General features: G+C 35.3%; 1 protein-coding gene, 1 long non-coding RNA gene and 1 other non-coding gene across 8 annotated transcripts in view; 2 read left to right on the forward strand and 1 right to left on the reverse strand.

The window, feature by feature from the left end:
* The window catches only part of LOC106667812 (ecdysone-induced protein 74EF), a 305,166-nt gene that overhangs the window by 204,481 nt on the left and 77,138 nt on the right, over positions 1-23,547 (forward strand). For 3 of the 6 annotated variants that reach the window (XM_014396001.2, XM_014396002.2, XM_024227722.1), the window contains exons 7-8: positions 7,738-7,773; positions 18,203-18,241. The exons of 1 other annotated variant lie outside the window; for it this stretch is intronic. In XM_014396001.2, coding sequence (XP_014251487.1) covers positions 7,738-7,773; positions 18,203-18,241 — 75 coding nt within the window. The remainder of the gene's footprint in view (positions 1-7,737; positions 7,774-18,202; positions 18,242-23,547) is intronic. 2 more of the 6 variants (XM_014396005.2, XM_014396003.2) reach the window with 2 other exon arrangements.
* The window catches only part of LOC112127191, a 120,897-nt gene that overhangs the window by 8,160 nt on the left and 89,190 nt on the right, over positions 1-23,547 (reverse strand). The window lies entirely within an intron of this gene.
* Trnag-acc lies at positions 11,698-11,770 on the forward strand. The gene has a single exon. It is a non-coding gene; the product is annotated as a tRNA-Gly (tRNA).

Here is a 23,547-nt window from a genome sequence, read left to right on the forward strand (position 1 = left end):
AAAATTAATTCTTCATATTATCTCCATGAATTAATACTTCACCGCCTGATAATAAGCAAGATACATCTAAAATTAAAAAAATCATTTACGTATTAAAAAATTAATTTAATCAATAAAATTTAACGTATTCCCATTAACTATTAGGGTTGGGCTTAAATATAACTATTAGGGTGGATTATGTCGCAGACCTTAGGTAGACAGATAGATAAATATTTAGGTAGGTTGATAGATATATAGATAGACAGATAGACTGACAAATAGATTTATAGATAGATAGCACAAAGACACAGATAGATAGAGAGAAAGACATACAGGTAGGTAGATAGTCAGACAGACAGATAGTTAGATATATAGATAGATAAATAACTTAAATAAATTGACAGATGGACAGACATGTAGATAGATAGATAGACAGACAACAGATACAGGGAAAGACAGGCAGACAGATGTACAGATGTTATATATATGTTTGTTGACAGATGTTATATATATATATATATGTGTGTGTGTGTGTTTGTTGACAGATGTTATATATATATATATATNCTATTATATACATATAATGTGTAATTTAAAGAAAATACACAATCTTATTAGGCGACAAGCCAAATTGTGTTGCTCTGTAAACATACAAAAGAAACGACAATTAGAGCTATTATTTATATTAGATTTTCAACACTTCAACAATGCACTCCTAACGTGTTATCTACTCTACACGTTAACCTCCCTCTTAACAATCGAGTCGAGGTAGTGCGCGGCAAATTTCAAAATTAGTTTAAACAAATATAAATGTGCTTACAAGAAGTATGACGTTAACATGTAACATCGACTTTCTTTTACATCCCCCCTCCATTTGATTTTTTAAAATTATTTTAATGTTCTATTTTACGTAATCTGGAACGGGAACAAGTTTTGTTATATGGAAAAGATTTGACTCTGATGTTTTATGCCCAGTATCTATTCTGTAAATTGAGATTGAAATTTTTTCCAAAACTTTATATGGTCCAATTTTGAGTTCATCTAATTATTTTCTGTTTAAATGATTTCCGTTTTCTACATATACCGAGTCTCCTACTCTGAATTCGCACTTTCTTCTGTTTTTTATCGAACTGTTGCTTATTATAGTTGTGTGATCGTATCGTGTTTTCTAAGGCAAGTTTTTTATCACGACTTTGGTCATTGGATGTTGTTTCTTGCTTCAATTCATCTGGAAAAATAGCAATATTTTTCCCTTCCAATAAGTATTTAGGAGAAAATCCTGTCACTGTATGCTCGGTTTCATTATATCTTCGGGTGCATTCATGAGCTATGGTCATCCAGGCCAATTTTCCCTTCATTTCATTTACCTTGCATCTAATTTTATTAACTAGTGTTTGGTTAAGCCTTTCATTCAGACTATTCGAGAATGGTGCATTTACTGCAGTAAATATAATGGTTATATTCTCCTTCTCTAAAAAGGTTTTATTTATACCTGTGTATTGATCTGATAGGATCATGCTGATTCTATTGCCCTGCATCATCACTTTCTGAACTAGTTTTATAAAATCGCTCGAGCTTTGGGTTTTTGAAGTCAAAATATACGTTACATGTTAACGTCATACTTCTTTTGAGAACATTTATATTTGTTTAAACTAATTTTGAAATTTGCCGCACACTACCTCGACTCGATTGTTAAGAGGGAGGTTAACCTGTAGAATAGATAACAAGTAAGGAGTGCATTGTTAAAGTGTTGAAAATCTAACACAAATAATAGCTCTAATTGTCGTTTCTTTTGTATTTTTACAGGTAAATTTGTATAATAAAACTTTACTTAGTAATAAATTACTTTTGTATTTTTACAGAGCAACACAATTTGGCTTATTACTTCCCACCCAAACGCCTAATAAGATTGTGATTTTCTTTAAATTATTTTAATTAAATTCTTCTTTGTGTGATTTTCTTTAAATTACACATTATANTATATATATGAAGTAATCTACATGAAGTAGATGGGATACTCAGGATTCCTCAATAGGTCCTCTCACATTACAAATTTACGCTAATAAATACATTCACTTTTTAACACACACTGGGGATACAAAACTATCTCTATTATATACTCTACCACAATTCTCATATTGGATAGTATTCCTACACGCTCTTTATATGCCACTGAATTGCACCCTTCAACTAGGTGAGATATCGAGTAACTTTTCTTTACATGCCGGACAATGTGTCCGGAGGATGTGTCAACGTCGCATGGCCTATTCCTAATCATGTGAGGATGACCCCTAGGAGTAAGATCCTGCGAGGGCCACCTATCGGCTACGGACAGTTTCTCTGACGAATCAGCCCACCGAAGCAGCCACTTTCATTTAATCACGTTTCAACATGAGGAATTGAATAAAGATTTGTCATCCGAAATGCCAGTGGTTTGTAAGTCATTCTCCTTTCTTTACCTCCCCGATTTAAATCAAGTCTCAAAAGTAGGTATGTGTTAACGTTTTATACTGTTTATACGGTATATTCGCATATGGTATATTTAGGTCAAAAAATGCCAGCGGATAGAGTGTATCAATTTGTTACAGTTTTACATCCAGATTCCCTTACCAAATGAAGAAAAGCCCAGAACTTTTCTTCAATTGGATGACTGTATGTGTGCAAGCCGTCTACGCGGCACCGCGCGTATTACCGCCTGACGCCCCCCCCCCGGACATTTGTAAGGCAGAGCAAAGAAGTACTTGGGCGGGGTCCAGACGGCCGAAAAGCCGTCTTCTAGAAAAAGTGTATTCGTATATTTTCGTCGGCTCTGATTGCGGCAAATGAGGCCCATCGTTTAGAATAATTTATCCGTGTTTCACTCGTCGCTTGAACGCGTACCGCCTTGCAATTAATAAAAAGTGAATATTTCCCTCAAACAACACTTCTAGGTCGTCTCTGGTTGATTTTATACAACAAATCAATCTTTTTAAATCCTAAGGGTGCCAAATATAATTTTTCAAAAGTCAGTCTGATCGCAATTATCATATAATTATGTAGCTCAATCTTAAAATGTGGCTAATTTACCACTAATGAACAGATGTGAAGTAATGCATTTTCGGTCCGCCTAGGCCGTCTAACAAATCCGTAAAATATTCTTGTCCCGTGTATTATCTATCTGTCTGTCTTTATATATATATATATATATATACAGGGTGAATTGCTACTCGTGCTACAAACTTCTCCAGTAGATTCTTCACCCTAAAATGAACAAAAAAGTTCATATTGTCCATGGTCCGATTCTCAACCATTTCAGAGTAATTTCGCTTTTTATCGATTTTGAAAGATATCACGTCCTGGCGTCGGAAAATCGTGATATCTTTTAATCTAAACATTTCTCTGAAAATCTAATAGCACCGTTGAAATTCCCGTTAATTTTTCAATAAGAAGATGACGGTGGCAAAATGTTTGGGCTAATTTTTTGTGTTTTATTTCAGCCAGAACTACAAAAAGAGTGGAAAATTGTGTAAATCGGAAAGTGTATAAAGTAATCCAGAGTTTCTAATTTTAGTCTCAGAAGGCAGCAAATTTGAGGAAAACTACCTGATTTAATAACGCTTCCAACGCACTCGTCATTTTCTTATTTAGTGGTTGTGAGACCAAGATGTTGATGACAAAAAGAGAAAAAATGGTGGTTCAAGGATTGCTAATGTTTGAGAGTGACTTGCTACTCGTGCTACAAACTTCACCAGTAGATTCTTGACCCTAAAATGAACAAAAAAGTTCATATTGACCATGGTCCGATTCTCAACCATTTCAGAGTAATTTCGCTTTTTATCGATTTTGAAAGATATCACGTCCTGGCGTCGGAAAATCGTGATATCTTTTAATCTAAACATTTCTCTTAAAATCTATAAGCACCGTTGAAATCCCCGTTAATTTTTCAATAAGAAGATGAAGGTGGCAAAACGTTTGGGTCTTTCTTCCTTGACCTTCTAGCTGTTTGTAAACTTCTTAAGCATTACATACTAAATGGGCATTAAATTAAATTAAAAAATTTCAATGGAATTATGATTTTGATTCTCTCTAAAAATTAACGGGGATTTCAACGGTGCTTATAGATTTTAAGAGAAATGTTTAGATTAAAAGATATCACGATTTTCCGACGCCAGGACGTGATATCTTTCAAAATCGATAAAAAGCGAAATTACTCTGAAATGGTTGAGAATCGGACCATGGACAATATGAACTTTTTTGTTCATTTTAGGGTGAAGAATCTACTGGAGAAGTTTGTAACACGAGTAGCAATTCACCCTGTATATATAAAGACAGACAGATAGCTAATAATTGACAAATAGACAGGTAGCTAAATAAATTGACAGATAAATAGAAAGACATATTCAGGTAGATAGATTGACAGACAGATAACAAAATATAATGTGTGTGTGTGTGTGTGTGTGTGAGAGAGAGAGAGAGAGAGAGAGAGAGAGAGAGAGAGAGAGAGAGAGAATGATAGAGAAGAATGAAAGGTAAATACATAAATATAAAGAGAATGAGAAAAAGTGAGAAGGAAAAAAGAGCGATTTATTGATTGATTTAACGTATTATTTAACCATGCATAGTTAGGACTCGTGAACCTTTCTTCCACTTAACATGATTTATGTTATACATTATACATACAATTTATGCAGACGCTTTTGGTCTGTACCATTTATTTTACAAATAGAATACAAGAAAAAAAATAGGTAGAACTCCAAAAACTAAATAGATAGATTGTGTGTGTGTGTGTGTGTGTGTGTGTGTGTGTGTGCGCGCGCGTGCGTGTGCGTGTGCGCGTGCGCGTGCGTGTGCGTGTGTGTGTGTGTGTGTGTGTGAAGGTTGATAGAAAAATATCGAGTACACCATTACCCCAAATTGTATGTAGATGAGGAAAATGTATTTATTAGTGACTGAGAGATGGACTTGGTTTTGAGAACTGACTGCATTGGGGGCTAAAATGACCTCATTGATAGCCCCTGGATCCTAACCTGGTTCTCTAAGCCTGCCCGTAATTGATTGTAAATTACAAAAGCTGGAATTGCCAGCGGTTTGCGAGAACTGATAGGCTCAATTTTGAAATTTGAGATTGTATTAATCAATAATCAGTATTCATTAAGGAAATTATATTGATTATCGCAGTTAATTTTAAACATATCCCATAAACTCACAGAAAATTATTTTATTGTTGAGTGCATACTACTTGTCAGTTAACCGTCTTAGGATGGATCTTGCAATATGGATTATCATTGAAGTATATTTTGTGCATATTAAAAAAATCTAATATAAGTAAGGGTACAATAGAAACTCAAGTTGAACATAAAATACAAATTTATGACAAATTTAAAAAAAAATCAGTATCGTAAAAAAATCTGTGATGATTAGTGACCAGACCGCATCTCACGATTTCTAAATAAATATCGTAAAAAAAGTTCAGATTTTATGCTATTCTTAGTAAATAAATTGTGCAAATTTTTCCAGATAAAAAATGCAATATTTATCACATATATGCTAATTTAAAAAAAAACTATAATCCTGTAAGTAATATGACGTTTATTTTTGATTTGGTCCTCCGGGGCGGATTCACCGATCCAAAAAAGCCCATCGAAAAACCAAGATCGTTATTTGTTTCCGTTAGAGCAATAACAACAATTAAATTACATAACGCGCCTGACTGACAAAACCAACCATCACTTTCGCTAAACTTACTCATCCACCCATCTTCTTGATAACACATTTGTCCTTTCCACAGCTACATCCTCTTACAGTATATCTCAATAAAAGTCAGAGAGAGAGAGAGAGAGAGTGAGAGAGAGAGAGAGAGAGAGAGAGAAAGAGAGACATACCGATCTCTCTCTCTCTCTCTATCTCTCTCTCTCCCTCTCTCCCTCCCTCACTCTCTCTCTTACACACACACTATCTATCTATCGATCTATCTACCAATCTGTGTGTCTACCAAACGACCTACCTCCCTTTTTCTCCTTTTGTGCCTAGCTACCTGTCTACCTTTCTCTCTACTTTCTATCCATCAATCAATTTTTATACTTATCTATCTAAATGTCTATCTACTTATATATCTACCTATCTTTTGTCTCGGAACTTACTTTCATATCTACTTATACCAATGAACATACCCATTTCTTCCTTTGTTTCTAACAGTATGTCTAGCTACCTCTCCACCTTCTCACTCTCTCTCTCTCTCTCTCTCTCTCTCTCTCTCTCTCTCTCTCCTCTCCACTCTCTCTATCACTTTTTCCCTATCTCACTCTTCATCGACCTACATTTCTATATTATTATGGTATAATTAATTGATGATTTAACTCAATCTGGGGTCAATAATTAAATATCTAACTTGCTCAATTATCTACCCTCAAAAGTGATGCGGCCATTTTTGGGTCCGCCAAGACACGCCGTTTGGCGCCAAACGAGTCTCGGACACCGGCCAATTTATAATAGTGGATTATAATAATCCCACGTATTTTGTAAAGGATTAAATTGTTTGTCAAAAGACAAATACCAATTTATTAACATATCTTTATATGATGAACAACTCCAAATATGTCATGTCTACTTGTTCAAACGTGTGTACTTAAGTGTATTATTATAAAATATTTGTTGTTACTTTATGGTTTTATAAATATTGGATTCTTATCATTGCGAGACTTTTTATCAAATCTGATATGATCAGGACTCATCCCTTTTATGAGCCAGGCATTCCTTGCGTGTTTATTATGTTGTGTTATAGAAAAAAAAACAGCTGGCGATCGGCCAAAATGGTTATATAATTATAAATGAGGAAGCGACTCGTTTTGGCTAAATTTAGCTTTTCCTTCTCACGTAGGTACACGACATTCCAAGAATGGACGCCCATCTATCGCGACCAGACGGTAAATCTTTGCTTGAATAAACACGTAACGTAGTAGTTAATAAATTAACCCAAGCGAAACTATCCGGACCCAGGTGAGCCCTTCTTACAATATCGAAAACACTTCCGAGAATTATCAGTCAAATCCGGGAGGTAGTTATTTCCCCAAATTCCATTTAACTATCGGCGGCCGAGCAGTTCGGGTTTCTTGTATTTGCCTCGGTAGCCGTTCAGGGTTCAAATCCCGGCATAGCCCACTGCTTTTTTTTTAAAGTAATATCAAAAAATTATCGTAAAGTTTTTGACCCTTTGTCCGAGACACACGGGTACGTCGAAGCCATTCTGAATGATAGATTTCCTTAATTTACTAACCATCATCTACTGTTTTCCTTGCAAATATAAACAATAAAATAAAGACCCTGAGGTTTGTTGTTATTGTATATTTTAATAACTGAAAAATCGTTTTCCCCGGTCGTTATAATTTATTCGTTGAAATAACACCAGGGAAATTTTCTCAGGATGCGTTCCGTGAATCATTCTCGATCCAGCTCGCGTTTCCTCGAAGCAGAAAGGACCTCTTTTTCCTTTTTTCAAATCTCCCCTCCCGAACTGAAAGGAGACGTAGGAACGTTTTCAGGAAGATCTTTAGTGTAGGCGGCTTTTCCGGGTTCCTTCGGCGCATTCCTGAACGGTTATCAGGACCGGCTTTTTAACTTGCAAAGTGGATGTATTTCAGTCTGGCGAAAAATTGTAAACTTTGCAACTAGTTCATACACAGGGGTAATTTAAGCCCTAGAGAATTATTACACCTTAATTATATACATAATTATACTGTGTCGCAACGGAGGATTAATGTTTTTTTTTCTATTCTGTTCCAGGTACACTAAATGGGTCAAATCACTACAAAGCGGAAGGTAAAACCTTAAAAATTGTATGGTCCAGTTAATTTTATCATATCAATCTTTTTAATGAAAAATTTATAAATTTTATAGTTTTTTTGCATCGGCCAAATTTTATAGTTTTTACACTAATTTTACTGTTAACATTTATTCTTAATTAACGGAGCTTGTGTAATAACAGCGAGACTAAACGGCAGCACGGACCGAAACTGTTACTTCTTACATCACAATTTTTTATGAAGTTTTATAGAGTAAAATTCTGCATACTATGAGTAAAAGTTAATTATAAAAATTTTTAAGGTGCTAATCATAATTTTAAAAAAAGTTAATCTGCGGGCCTAGAGTAGGTAGAGGGGTTATCAATTGATTGTAACACCAGACTTACGATCTTAAAAATAAATTATTTCAAGAAAAACTTTCATAACATTTTTAGAATTTTCAGAATGCCTGAAAAACGTCTACTTTATTTGAGGGCATTAACTTTCTCCCTCTTCTCTCTCCCTAGCTCTCTCCCTCCCTCTACCACCTACGTATGTACAAACAATTTAGTGACAGAGATTAAAGTAAAATTAAAACACGGCTTCTCCGGGCCGGATGAATGAAATTACACTGGATACTTGGTTGTCAGTAAAAGAGGCAATTGACTGTTAAGTTTTGTAGGTACAGATCTGGTCAATGTAAAAAGTGATAATATACGGAGCATATAACGCTAGTATTATAGCCAATTTTTTTAAATTTACACAATGTTAAAAACAACTGACACTCTCTCTCTCTCTCTCTCTCTCTCTTTCTCTTTCTCTTTCTCTCTCTTCCTCTCTCTCTCTCTTCCTCTCTCTCTCTCTTCCTCTCTTTCTCTCTCTTTTACCACCTAATACCCGTAATACCCAATATACATGGGCAACAAGATAAATATCGTGAATTTCATAATAGTACATAAAACAAAATAGCAATGGACAAACGATATGGGTAACCAACCCATGGTTGAAGAGATTTTGACAAAACTAGCACACACATTGTTACAACCAAAGTAGGTAACTCACAAAAGACACAACAGGTGTACATTGTATAATGATCTCATCTCTAGACCATTCAATGAGGATGAAGAACCTACCATTCATATTATGTTCGAAAGCAAAACAGCAGCTTAAGGAGAACCAGAGTGGAAGAAGACACAGAGAAAAAATAATGGCAATAACACTCAATGTCCTTCTACTTCTTAACAGAAAGATCTCATCGATTCAACTGGACTAGGAAAAATACAATAAACCTCAAAACAGGAGAGCTTGGGATACCAACCAAACCTCCCTGGTATAATTCTCCTCGTCATCATCATCGGTCACATTCTAGCATTATTAAAATAGCATTTAAGCTAAGCATATGCTCTTAAAAAACATTGCTATATTTTAAATAATTGAAACATTATCTCTCTTTTTATTACCTACGTTTAGCAATTTCCAATTCAGTCACTGTTTCTATTGTTTGTCTGTTTTCGGGTCTCGATGTTTTTCAAATTTTTTCACAAACACAAATGCATCATTCATTCTCTCTGTACCTCTGTATCTCTCTCTCTCTCTCTCTCATTCATTCACTCACTCACTCTCTCTTTACCTCCCTTTCTTTTTTTGATTTCCCATCCCTTCATTACTTACTTTGTTTATGTATAAATGTTTCTAGTAATTTAAAATAGATTGAACCATTGGATTTCCAGGCCGGATGTGTGAAGGTAATTGACTTACTGTCATTCCGTCTTACTGATTTTCCCTATTCCTTTCTATCTGTTTTTATGTTTTCATATCTATATCTATGTATTTATCTTTTACGTTATTCACTCAACCCACTCTCATTTGTTCATCCTTCTCTATTTGTGTCTTCTTTTTTTCTTTTTCACTCTCACTATATCTCTCTTGGATTCCTTCCCTCTTACTCATCCTTTCTTTCTCACTGTCTTCCTTTCTCTCTCTGCATCTCCCTTATCCTTATTGTTTTCTTAACCAAGTAGGCGAGTTTGAAAGTGGGGAAAAAGGAAAGATTTTTAACTGAACATCCTTTTGTATGGTTTAATTGGATGATGTTTGATTTATATAGATCAGTGGGTTCGGGAAGTCTCGATTTGTACAACCTCACTAACAAAGAGATGTTTATGTTGAAAAAACAAAAAACAAACACCTCCAGCAATAATCAAACCGCTGTAATTTTAAGGCGTTTAATCCGTACGATGTGAAAATTGCCCAAAAAACATATTTTAATCCTTTTAACTGTGGCGTTTTATGAATTTAATTTACTCGGGCTGTATATGCTCAACATTTTCCCAACCACGTTCATAATTAACTGAGGAGATAACCAACCCCCACTGGTCCAAAAGTTAAAACGTTCGGGTCCGAAGCCAAATTAAAATGTATTGTATATATCCACACGGCAATTCGCCCATGGGAAATAATTAGAAAAATACCCGAACGGATCATTGACTCGACATAAATCATGGAAGCCACAGTTGGTACTGAGTACTCAGATGATTAGCAATTCTGAACGCAGTACTTCACGCTTTGAAGTGAATAAATGATTAAATAATCCAACTTGGAACTTCAAATATAATTAAATTCATTGAACTACTATACTACTACTATACTCTAGAAATAATTTTGAAGAGAGAAAAAGAGAGAGTGAGAGTGAGTGTGAGAAAGAGTTGAACAAAGTTTGATAGAATGTGACAAGACGGTCGAAAGATACAGCTGAGTGAGAATGGGTGAGAGAGAGAAAAAGAGAGAGTCAGCGATGGAAGAATGAACTAAGTTTGATAGGATGTCGATGATAGGTCGACAGGGATAGCTGGATAAAGAAAGTGGGTGAAAGAAAGGAAAAGAGAGAGAGAGTGAAGAATGAAAACATTTTGATAGAATATGACATGAAGGTCGAAAGTGATAACTGGATAGAGAGAGTGAGAGCCGCGGCTCTCGGAAAATCTCCCAAAGTCGTTAAAAAGGCGATAAGGCGAATCAGGGGCGTCGATGTGTAAAAGCGTTAAAACGGGAAAGGAGCTTTTATCGGCGGTTTGATAGTGTTATCTTCCCAGTTGGTACGTGACCTACACCAAATTCGTTAGGGCGAGCCTATGGTCGATTCGACGACGTTAATGAAAACAGCCGTTCTGTTTTTATTCGGGGTGTTTTTTTTATTTTTTCTCGCCCCACCGGATTTTTCCAAAATCGAGCCGATCGCTCGGAATAGTGAAAAGTGGGAGAGCAGGAAGAGGTTTGGCTAAATTTAGGCAAGTTGTGAGCTGTGCCTCGTGTGGCGGGCGGAGAAGGAAACGCCGATGGTTTTTTCTCTCTCTGAGGATTGCGCCCTTTTGCCAAAATGCCGTTCACCCGGAGTAAACAAGTCATTTTTTGCCCCTGTGAAATAAAATAACCACGCTCAATTTATTTTGAGTTTCGGTTTTTAAAACCGGTCGGCCCTTGAAATATTTTAACAACGATTACAACCACGTCGTTCATTTCAAAGTCACGAATGAGTGAACTTCGTTAAGAACAATTAATTAAGGTTTTCAGTTGAGATAAAAAAGTCAATGGCACGAGCGGGATTCGAACCCACGATCTTCGGCTTGATACGCCACTGCTCTACCACTTGAGCTATCGTGACCTCGATCCACTCGGACACCAACCTCCCATCTCAACCCCACCTTTTGAATTTTCCCTCCTTTTTGCCATTTTTCAAATATCGTGTAATCGGATTGGATTCTCGGCGACAAATGAAATGGCCACAGAGAGCTTTAGTGAAGGTATACTTCATTTTAAACTTATTCAATATTATTATACTCCATGGCCATTTCATTTGTCGCCGAGAATCAAATAGATTACACGACATTTGAAACATGGCAAAAAGGAGAGAAAATTCAAAAGGTGTGGTTGAGATGGGAAGTTGATGACCGAGTGGATTGAGGTCACGATAGCTCAAGTGGTAGAGCAGCGGCGTACCAAGCCGAAGATCGTGGGTTCGAATCCCGCTCGTGCCATTGACTTTTTTATCTCAACTAAAAACCTTAATTAATTGTAATATATTAATTGGTCAAGCGGACCACGAAACTAGTGAATTGAATTCGTTAAGAACTTTCACAACTCCCCAATTATATATAAAATTATATTAAATAAAAAATCTCATGTGTTTTCTGGTGAAAATGGTCGAATTTGAGCAAATTGGCTTTTTCTACAAACAATTGGCTGAATTGTAGTAATTTGCAAATTGAGGTTTCAAAACATGCAAATCATAGAGAAACATTGTGAGTTCTCAAATGCAGTTATCTCAAAAGGAAGTTAAAATATGTCGACCCTAAAACATTGTAGAAAAGGCCGACTTAATTTTCAGACATTTCATAGGCCGTGAGCCAGAATTAATTCAGAATAGGTCCTCCTAGGAACAAACAAATGAATAATTAATGAATTTGTGTGAATTAAGCAACGCGTGCTCATCCGTCAGAAGGGGAGAAAAGGTGTACACAAGTAGCAACGATAATGATCGATGTGTACCCTTTTTCAATCAATCCTTCCCGAACGGGTTGCGAAAAGTGCCAAAATGGATCTGATTTCCGTTTCGCAATGTTAGGACGGCACATCACCGCCCGGGATTGGAAATTGGGACGTTGTTTGCTCAGTAAACACGCTGTTTGGGTGGTGTCCATCGGGTGCAAGTTAATTATGAGTTTGCATAAGTGAACGCAAGGCGAACCCGCTCTCGGAGCATTTGACCCAAATCTGCACTCGCCGGTTGGGATTTGTCGGCACGAGCCAAGAAGAAATAACAGCCTTTTTTCCTCGAAACCTTTTAATAATTAATTGCTGTTGATAATCTTTAAATCAAAATATGAACAGACTGTTTCCTTTAATTATTTTATTTCAATACATCCGGCCCGGAGGACCAATTTTTAATGTTAAGACTTTGAACAGTTTTGTATACATATGTAGGTGAGGGAAAGATGGAGAGAAAAAGAGAGAGAGAGAATATGCCTAATCTTTTCATAATATCACTGAAAAACGTCAAACTATTTTACCACGTTTAAATGAAAGTATGTATATAAAATATCGACATTATTACTATATAGGTAGAGAGACGGTCTATTCTCGCTTTTTTATGTATCCGATCCGTATACACTAGCTTCGAGTTAATGGGTCCAAAGAACCAATAGTTTAATCTTACTTGAAAGTCACTAAACACGTTTATACATAACCATAGTAGGTAAGGGAGAGATGGAAACTGAAAGAGAGAGAGAGGGAGGGGGAGTAAGAGGGATGGAGAGAGAGTGAGTGAGAGAGGGAAAGAGAGAGAGAGAGAGAGAGAGAGAGAGAGAGAGAGAGAGAGAGACTGGCAGATAGGCAGGCAGACAGACAGATAAAGATAGAGACTATATGTAATGTTTCCATAATAATTCTGAAAAATACACAAAACATTTAACTTCAAAACGAAGTAAATAGAACTATAACGTCACCATTGTTAAAGAGCTCAATTAATTATACTTTTTTATCTAACGTCTTGGTTGATATGAAAACGTCAGTGTCACGAGGGGCATTCGAACCCAAGACCTTCGGCTAGGTTTCATCTCAACCAAGGCATTGGATAAAAAAAGTATAATTAATTGAAATAATAAATAGAGCCAATTTATGACTGCTAAACATATATGAAGTAATATAATTATTAAAAACTGGGTACGTCTTTTCTCCCTTTTTACCTTCCCAAACCTATTGGCATAAAAACGATAAGTTTCATATAACAATTTTGTTTTTTATAAATAAATTAATTTGGTAATAACAGCTAAACAAAAAATTACGTTATTAATATTGTATATACTGCAATATTACTTATTATAGTATTGTAAATACCAACAGCCTAGTTGGTAATTAATGACTCGAGCAATCGATACACAAAATACAATTCCTTTGTCTGCCCATCCCATTGAAACAGGTACGTACAAGGGAAATTGTTACAATAACAACCGTGTGTAACAATATGACGTTTGACTGTTCATTGAAGTTTATTTGTAAATATTTAAAAGTATATAACCATTTTTGTAAAAAACTGGTAATGTTGTAAAATAAATAATCTAATAACAACTAACTGACTCATGAATTTGTGTATTTATCATCATTAAATAGTAGTAAAGAATGGAAAATTGATATAATAAACTTTTTTTAAATAATTAACATACAAGTAGAAGCAAACGACTGAAACGTAATATTTTCAAAATATTTACACGTAATTGCCAATTACTGTCATTTTAGTACATACACTTGTTGAAAGCATGATCCGAAAATTAATTTCCCTAAACAATTAGTACTAATTTATAACTATCTAAATACGTTCTGTCAAGATTAAAACTTTACAATCGTAAAATAATTGGTTGGCTTATTATTTCCGTAAAAAAAATGTATATGCAAGTGTACAGCCAACGTTCATCGTAGTAAAAAATCATCTGTATTAGAAAAAAAATTTCTACATATATTTGTTGGTAATTTTTAATTTAGTGAAACAATCGTCATTTTATATAGTTTTGTTAGCTAATTTTCGGGTAATTAATTGTTAAAATAAATTCACTAGTTTTCGTGGTACGCTTGACCAATTAATATCATTCAATTAATTAAGGTTTTTAGTTGAGATAAAAAAGTCAGTATCACGAGCGGGATTCGAACCCACGACCTTCGGCTTGATACACCGCTACTCTTCCTCTTGAGCTATCGTGACTTCGATCCACTCAGGCACTAACCTCCCATCTCAACCCCACTTTTTTTAAATTTTCCCTCCTTTTTGCCTAAATTTTAATGTTAAGGGTTGTTCAATCGGAACTAAAAAAGTTTTGTGTTTCCATTCTCATCTGGAAATTAGTACCGATTAATAAAAGCATATATTATTCATTGTACATTATATTTAGCTTAAATTCTTATAATACGTGATGTTTGTTTGAAACTTTTGTATTATTTAATCACATTAAAAAATATGTATCGGAATTTCACATAAATACTAAATTAAAAGAGGATGTGATCCTCATAGGATCGGACAGCGAAGAAGCCGTGAAAGCATTAACATGTAAAAAGGACATATCAAAAATCTGGGAAAACCTGGGATTGTGAATAATGTAGAACCAAAGAAACTGGCCAGAGGAGAATCTCCAGGATTGTATAGGCTCATACCTATACTTGGATGATAACAACACATCAGCTCCATCTCAGAATGGAATTACTCCAGAGGTTCCAGACACATGATTAAAATATCATTGCCAAAACTGTCAAACACATGGTACAGTTGGACAGGGTAAAACTAAGGGAAGTGATTGACTACCGGTCACTAAAGGTACAAAAATTCCTCAAAAGATCACAGCTAAGTAGGTCTAAAGTGATTAGCACGTTAAAAGGTAACATCTCAAATCTCCAAAACCTGGGTAAATATAACCTGACAATACCTTGGGTGTCAGGGCACAAAGTAATTTCGGGCAAATAAGCTGATACTGGCCAGAGGATGATCTGCTAAACCTTAGAATAACAAGATCCAAAAATGACACCACCATTTTAGAATGTGTCCATGAAAAACAAAAGTAAACAAACTCCAGAAGTATCAGACAAAGTAAACTTAAACTTGATACCAAAAAAAACCTTACCAACTGGGAAATACAGTGTTACAATTAGACAGGATAAATCTCAGGGGCGTAGGGCTACTGGGCACTTCTGATAACTACACAATTCAAGATGACCAGATTTGAAAGTTATGCATTGAAGAGGAAGAAACTGCCACCCATATCTTCGAATATGAACCAACTGTTCAATAGAGATATAATCTTTAGTACTAAGAAGATTCGGAAAAACTACCTCGCCAATGACAATCAATGACTTAATGCGAACACAGGAAAAGTACGGCCAAAGGCTACAGTGATTGGAGAATGTGAAAGCCCCGCAACCTCGTCTGATCATCATCAACAACATACCTTTGTTTAATATGTTTATTAGGGAATGTTTCAGCGATTCATTCAGCGGTTTGATGTTTGGCGGTGTGTAATCCCTTCTCCATTTGTGTTTATTTGAAATCCAACAGCCACTCTTTCTTCCTTAAGCCTTTACGTACATGCATACCTAAGTATTTATATGTTTAATTTATATGTTTTAACATTTATATAAAATTTTCCTCATGCAAACTTCCATCCGCACCTGTTTGAGGTTTATGGGGGCCCGGGCGTTGCGAAAGGCCCGTCACTCTCCGGGCCTCGCGCCTTCTGTCGTAACTTGGTCAAGGTGGCACACACTAGGCCCCACCACACAAAAAATAAAATGAGTGAGAGAGTAAAAAACGCTTACTGGATTTAGAAGGAAAAAAAAGTAATTGCAACTGTAGAGAACGAGTCTGCGATGGCCAGCAGTCATGTTGTCTCTTAACAAGCATAGAGAAATTTGAGAACTTTTGTCAAACGTTTGCTGAATTACTTACCAATAAACAATATGAAAGCTTCATAAATCGTGCATTTTAGCTTTCTTCATTCTTGGCCCCCTTGTCCTCATTAGTTACCATATTTTTTCTCATTTCTTATAATCAAGTAACTTCATGTAAATCTTCTATATTGGAAGGATTTCAATTACATCGACAACAATGTACGTGATAAGACAGCAAACAACTTGTAGTTTGATCGGCTTCGATCATCTTGGTCCACCTACTCTCGCTGATTTGGTCTGTCAGACGCATTTCGGCAATGAAAAGATTGATGGGAAAAATCGCGTTCAAACTCATCAACCGGGTTCTCTTTCCAGCGAGAATAGACCGACCTACATGATGAAAGAACTAAAAATTCTTAGCAGGGTTTAACAGCGACAGAAAAATCGACTGACAATTTTTTACATTTAACTACTACATCTCCTGTTCTACTATGCACGATTAAAACTTGCACATTTCTATTTGAAACATTTTACACAATACTCATCTCAATTTTTGTCCAAAACGCTTTATATGCGACAGACCCCTTTGAAACTATCTGAATACGTAACTTTTCTTCCGTTCTGAACAGTTTTACTCCGTTCCATGATTGATTTTCTTTCTTTTCGATTACTTCAAATCCATTCCTACTTCTTTTCAATAAACAACATGAAAAAAACGTTTATTCGGTCCGTCTAGTCTCGCAGTTAATAGTAATCAGAGATCCATTATTCAGGCAATTTATTTTAAATATATTTTTTTAAACTTTTGAATTACATTAGTTTCTACTCCAACAGTCTAGTGATCAATTTGATGATGATTAATCAGATTTGGTCCTCCGGGCCGGATTAGCAAATTCAAAACGGAACATTAGGGTATTAAAAGAATCCAGCCTATTATTTATTTCCATCATTTCTCTTTCTATTGTTTACGTTTTTGTACGTTTTCTCATATTGTTCGGTCAGTTATTTTTTTCTCTTAATTTTCGCCGATAGGCTTCGTTAAATTTAACCCCGATCGCGACGCCGTTTTTTCAGAATCTCCCCGACGGTATTTCGGTTTGATATATTTACATTTCGGCCGAGGCGGAAACTGACGTGTTTGTGACCGGGCTTCTTGGCAGTCGCTATCTGGGCCAGGGGTCTTGTACAACTGCGAACGCCCTTTGTGCAGCCTCGGGAAACAGCGATGCCATTAATCTCCCCGGAGAGTGGGTTAGAGTAAAATATCCTCCTATCATCCGGGCAAAAAAGAAAAAAGCACCAGGCGGTTGCGAAAAGATTAAATTCTTAAAGTTAGACCGGGGACGTAAATTCTCCATCTTGAGAAAACTTTGGCTAATTTTTATTGCTTCCTTCAAAATTTACATCCTCTTAGACCTATAACGTTCGACTAAAAACTAAAAAAGAGTACCAATTTCTAAAAACTATTAAAAATAATAAACGTATTGGCGTAATTCAGCTTCCATCTAAAAGAATTAATTGCCTTGACTTGCAAATCTGCCCGGAGGACCAAGAAATCAAACCAATCTGACCGATACTTTTACCGATTGAATATTAAGCGCAGAATTATCCAACTAACTCATATAAACTACAATAATTAACCTTTAATCTCATTTATGTTCAAGTTTGTAAATGCTGATAAATTGTGGTTTTAAACTTTGAAAGAAAAAAATCTGTAGATTAAAACGAACGATTTTGTTCTTCCATTTTTTGTCATTTGGTTAGAAATTTAAATTTTTTAGTTTCATATGGGGGATGAGATTCAAATGTTTTTCCTGTTTTGGCTGATTTGTCAATCCTGTCCGGAGGACCAAATAAAATTGCTCGGGCGAATATTGCAAATGTTATAAATCAAATTAATTGTTCATTGTAATCTTGGTAAAATTGTACTGTTCAGACAATTTGTAATATTTAATTAATAAATAAATAAGAAAGAAAGTCTATTTATTAAATAATTATTGAAAGCTAAAAAATCCAGTTAAATTTATTTTTCCATGTTCCAGGTATGGGAAATTGCAGATTCAAAATCCCCCAGAAGCCAGGTAGAAACTCATTTCAACTTCTAAGCATGCTCAGTAGTTTCTAAGAGAGTAAATCTTTAAGTTTGCAGGAATGCATTTCGTAGGACGGAAGGGCCATCTGTGCGGGATGACCGGCCCATTAATAACCTGCGAAAAGCGGGAGGATGTGAAAAGGGCCATCTGCACCACCTTCCGCCTTTTAAGGGCCCTTTCGGGGGCCGGTCAAGGGATCGTTATTTCCCCCGGGGTGACACGGAAGGACAGCATCCCCGGATTAGGGGTGACGAGCATTTCCTTATTAATCTTTCGAGGGTGACCCGAAGTGGAAAAAGCCCTTGAGCTCGAATTAGTGTCCCAGGTCCTATTATCGTTCAAATTCAATACTTTTACGGTCATTCCACAAACAGTAAACCTATGAGAAATGAGGTGAATGGAAAATTTCACACCATGACACAACGATTTCTGATTTTTTCTTAAACAAGTGTTTATTTGTTTTATCTCGTCGCTCCCTCGACAGTCGAAAAGAAAAACATTTCAATTCAGAAAAAAAGAGTGGTTGTCTATCAGTATTTACAAACCATTTACAGTACTTACTCCTGGATTTTTTAAACCCTAACCTCATGTTTCTAGGAATTAGTGCAGTTTAAATCAAAAATACTACAATTATCTTATTTAAATTACTTACAATTGTAACTATTAAGAAAAAAACGAACCGTTCTTACCCACAACATTGGTCCAACTCGTCAAGCAAAAGTAGTAAACTGTTAATCAGCAAGAAAAAAATTTAAGTTTATAATTGTTCCATTGAGATAGTCGTACAGATAACATCGTGGAATTTTGCTCCCTGTTAAACCTGCTAGTTTATGTAGTTTAAGTTCGAGTCTCAACCCGTTCTTCACTACCTCAATCAAGTAGGACCGTTCTCTTATCTTCTACTTCTTCTCCGCCGATTGTTTTCTCTTATTAATTGTGTAAAAGAGAACGCAATTGGAGGGGAAANTAAAAAAAAAAAAAAAAAAAAAAAAGTTTATAATTGCTTCAATCTCCCCAAAGAAAAAAATACCAACTGTTAATTAATAAATGAAAAAAATAAAATGTCTTCTCTTGTTTCGACAACAAAAAAAAGGGAGCCTCTAAATCGCAAGAGAGAAAAAAGGATCTCCTAAATCCACAATTGGTCCAGTTTCCCTGACAAAAAATACAAAAAAATAGTTTTTAGTATTTATTTGGAGATCGTGAAATGCGGTCTGGCATCTCACGATCTTCAAATAATCATTAACTAACGGTCACTATACACCGCACACTAGTTTTTATTTAAAAAAAAAAAAAAAAAAAAAACAGCAAATATCTCTTGAGTCTATAATTGGTCTAGTTTCCTGACAAGAAAAATTGTACAAAAAAATACTACGAACTCACAACTGACCTAGCTTCCTCAACAAACAATACTAAAAATCGTTAATTAGAAATAAAAAAATATTTCTGGAGCCTATACTTGGTCCAGTTTTCCTGACAAAATTTTTTTTTTTATAAAAATACTTCGAAGTCAACAATCGATCCAGTTTCCCCAACAAAAAATACTACAAACTGTTATATAATTAAAAAAACAAATCTTTTGGATCCTCAATTGGTCCGTTTTCTAACAAAAGTAACTACTAATAACCTAATTAGCACGAAAATTATCTTCTGTGACCGTATGTCTCATTTTACCAATGAAAAAGTACTAACACCTGGCAATTAGAAATGAACAGAAGAAGTAGTAGAACAGAAGAAAATATTGGTCTAATTCACTCAACAAAACGCACAAAACGGTTTCATTTTAGCATGTAACTATAAAAAACACCACTCAACATGACAAAAAAACTGTGTCCATCATTGTTTAATTATTCCAAACTAGGAATGAAAATAAATACAAACTTGTACAACAAAATAAAAACAAACAAATTAGTAAGTGAAAATTTTTTTCTTGATTCTACAACAACAGTATTGTACAATGTTATATTGAACATTGTTATTCGCAAAAGAGAAAAAAATGAGTGTCCGTGACCAAAAATACTAAAAACTGTTAATTAGTAAGAAAAAGTAAATATCTCCTGAGTTCGGGTTTCCCCGAAAAAATACAACAAACTATTAATTAGCAAGAAAATAAATCTTGGGTGTACAATTGGTCCAGTTTTTCGACAAAAATGAAAACTGTTAATTCGGTTTAATAAAAAAAGAAGAAAAATATGCCCTAAGCCCACAATTCGTCCAGGTTCACCTATAAAAAAGATTACTACAGACTGTTAATTAGTTAGAAACAATGAAAATATTTATCTCCTGGATCTTCAAATGGTCCATTTTCCTAATAAAAATACTAAAAACTGTTAATTAGTGAGAAACAAAGAAAATATTTATCTCCTGGATCATCAAATGGTCCATTTTTCCTAATAAAAAATACTACAAACTGTTAATTGTTAGAAAGAAAGAAAATATGTATATCCTTGATCCTTAATTCGTCCGTTTTTTTCTTTTTAGTTAAGAACTACCTGCTCATTACTAAGTGCAAACGAAAATATTACCTTCTGAATCCAATTTGGTACGTTTTGCGTAAAACAAAAAATACTAAAAATTGGAAATTAATTTTTCAGATTTTAAAATATAAATTTCATTTATTTAATTAAGTCCTTGTTCGAACGTGGGATGTTTAATTTTGGAACTCGAAATAATTGCGTCGTAATAAACCGTGACAGTATAAAATTGTAATCTGATGTGCTCAGGTTAGAATAATATGATTAAAAGGTCATTGAAATTCTCGATCTTCTGTGTCGGTCTTTCTCGGCGTCCTTGAACTCTAAAAGCAAGGCGCTAAATTTTGTTTTTTCTCCGAGTTTCTAAAAAGTTTCCTCGCCGTGGAAGTTCCCCAGGTGGGCGATTAAAGTAGAACAAGGGATGAAGCCTTATTCAAGGAAATCTTGTTTCGTCGGAGCCGTTTACACACCCTTGTATAATCGGATAGGGCAGACCTAATTCCGGAGGGGCTTTACGACCCCCTCAATTTTTTTCATCCCTCAGCTCGAGGACTCTCTCGACTCCGACCTGTCAAAACTTTCTTCGCTTCGGTTAACACCGAAGTGCCTGCATCAACTTGACTCCTTCCCGGCCGATCCTATTATGCCACCGGCGTTTATGATACCCACTATTTCTGAGCCCTCCAACAAAGCAAAAAGTATGAATCCTATGAATCATATGAGAAATGGCCCGAATAATAAAGAAAGTGCGTTTAGCTTTCTTGAAAAGAAATGTTCCCTAGGCCTGTTTTCACATGATTTCATTACATCTTTCACTTTGAACAATTAGCTATTCAATAGACAAATTAGACCGTAGTCGATTGAAAGCACCCTTGTTTTCAAGTTAACCATTGGACTTAGTTTCGATTCCCGACTTGACGAAATCCACTGGTAAACCGAAACTAGTCGTGGGCCGAAACCGGTCGGAAGATCCGCAGATAATCTTCGTAGACGGGAAGAGTAAAAGTGCTTCGACTGGTTTTTTTACATGCCAAACTGCCTAAGACCGATGGGAAAGTGATTCATCGGCGTATTTCCTTCAACACGCCAACTGGACTGTTCGTTTCGTGCCGGGCCATCCCGTGATATGCGGACATTTTCACCCATCCCAGAAAGGGAAATATCATCTATGAGAAGAGAATAGCTAATATTTGAACGTGAAAAAACGACCAAGTAGTAGTTAGAGACTGCCTGATATGGCCTACTCTTAGGGGTGCACCAACTTGGTTTAAACTCAATTCAGTACTGAACCGAGTTCAACACAAAAATTGTCATTTTTAAATTTGTCTTGAATCGTGTTCAAACGATGATCGTGGTTCAAATCTGAACGGCCGTGGGTTAAACGGAGATCAGAACGACGTCCATTTCATAATAATATAACCTATAGGTAAAGGCGGGCTCATTCAACTTTCGATGTTTTAGTTTACAAGTTAAAAGTGATTAAGTTTACAAAAAAATGTATTCAGTTTTCACTTAAAAACCACTGTTCTTCTTAGACAATGTTCTAATTGGCTTAATTTTGTTATTCTAATCAGGAATAGTCAGTCCGGCAATTTGTATTTCCTTTGCGCTAGAACTCAACGCATTTTATCTCCCATGTCTATTTATACTCATCAAGTCCTGTCATTCATTTTTTGCCCAAGACCTTAATTTTGCAAAAATGGATCGGATAATTTCTATTTCTTGGACACTATAACTAAAGCATTTTCCCATCGCCCATCTGTATTTCTTATATGTATATAGGTAGTTAAGTCCAAAGGAATGCTTATGTTAAAATTATCTAAGTTTAAACAAACTTTTTCATTACTTGCTGCATTACTACTATCATTGATGCGAACAACTTTCGTGTCATAGACGGTAGCATTGCCTGGTAATCCGAGGCAAAAGGTAAACGTCTTAATTTTGCAGTAATAAAACAGGCAAAGTTAATAATACGATAAAATTCTAATAATTTTAACATCAACTTCAAATACAATTGAGGCTTATTTGTTCTTTTTAAACTATTTTACAAACAAAAAACTAAAAAACTAGTTGAAATAAATCTGAACAACAAATTGAAATCAAAAGTACGTGCCTTAACAGAAATCAGTTCGTTAATAAATGAAATTTCATTTAGATAATAGATGGTTACAAAGGTAACCCAAGGAATGATTTTTACAAATAAATGATTATTCAGAAATCGTGAGATGCGGTCTGGTGTGATGTAGGTTTCGGAAAAACATTTTTCTTATCGTGCCAACGTTTCGTTCTTTAAGAAACGTGTTTGTTTTCTGCGTACACTCGTACTTCTCAAACACTTTGAGTGAGTAGAAATACTTTGATTGAACATAAAAAATTCACTTTTTTCCACATCCTACATGTATTTGTTAAATTTAAACAATGTTTGTAAATCCCAGGCCCTGAAGATGATCTCAATAAAGATGGAAACGTTAGCACGATAAGGAAAATGTGTTTCTGAAACCTACATCACACCAGACCGCATCTCACGATTTCTGAATAATTATCGACTAACGGTCACTAATCCCCGCACATTTTCTATTATGTTCACGTTTTATGGGCTTGTTCAAAAGTACAAATTGTTATGAATTGCATATAAAAAAAAACGTTTTGAGTATTTTACGCTCAATTTTTTTCCCAACTTAAGAGACGGTACATTCACTGGATAGAGCTAATTGAAACATAAACCTCTAACACAAACTTCACAAATTATTTTCTTTACTGCTGACATTTGTACATTGTATATTTTTTTAAACTATAAACTGTAGTTAATATCATAGCGGG

Source organism: Cimex lectularius, unplaced genomic scaffold, assembly GCF_000648675.2.
Source record: "Cimex lectularius strain Harlan isolate CLEC.00 unplaced genomic scaffold, Clec_2.1 scaffold95, whole genome shotgun sequence".
NCBI lineage: Eukaryota > Metazoa > Arthropoda > Insecta > Hemiptera > Cimicidae > Cimex > Cimex lectularius.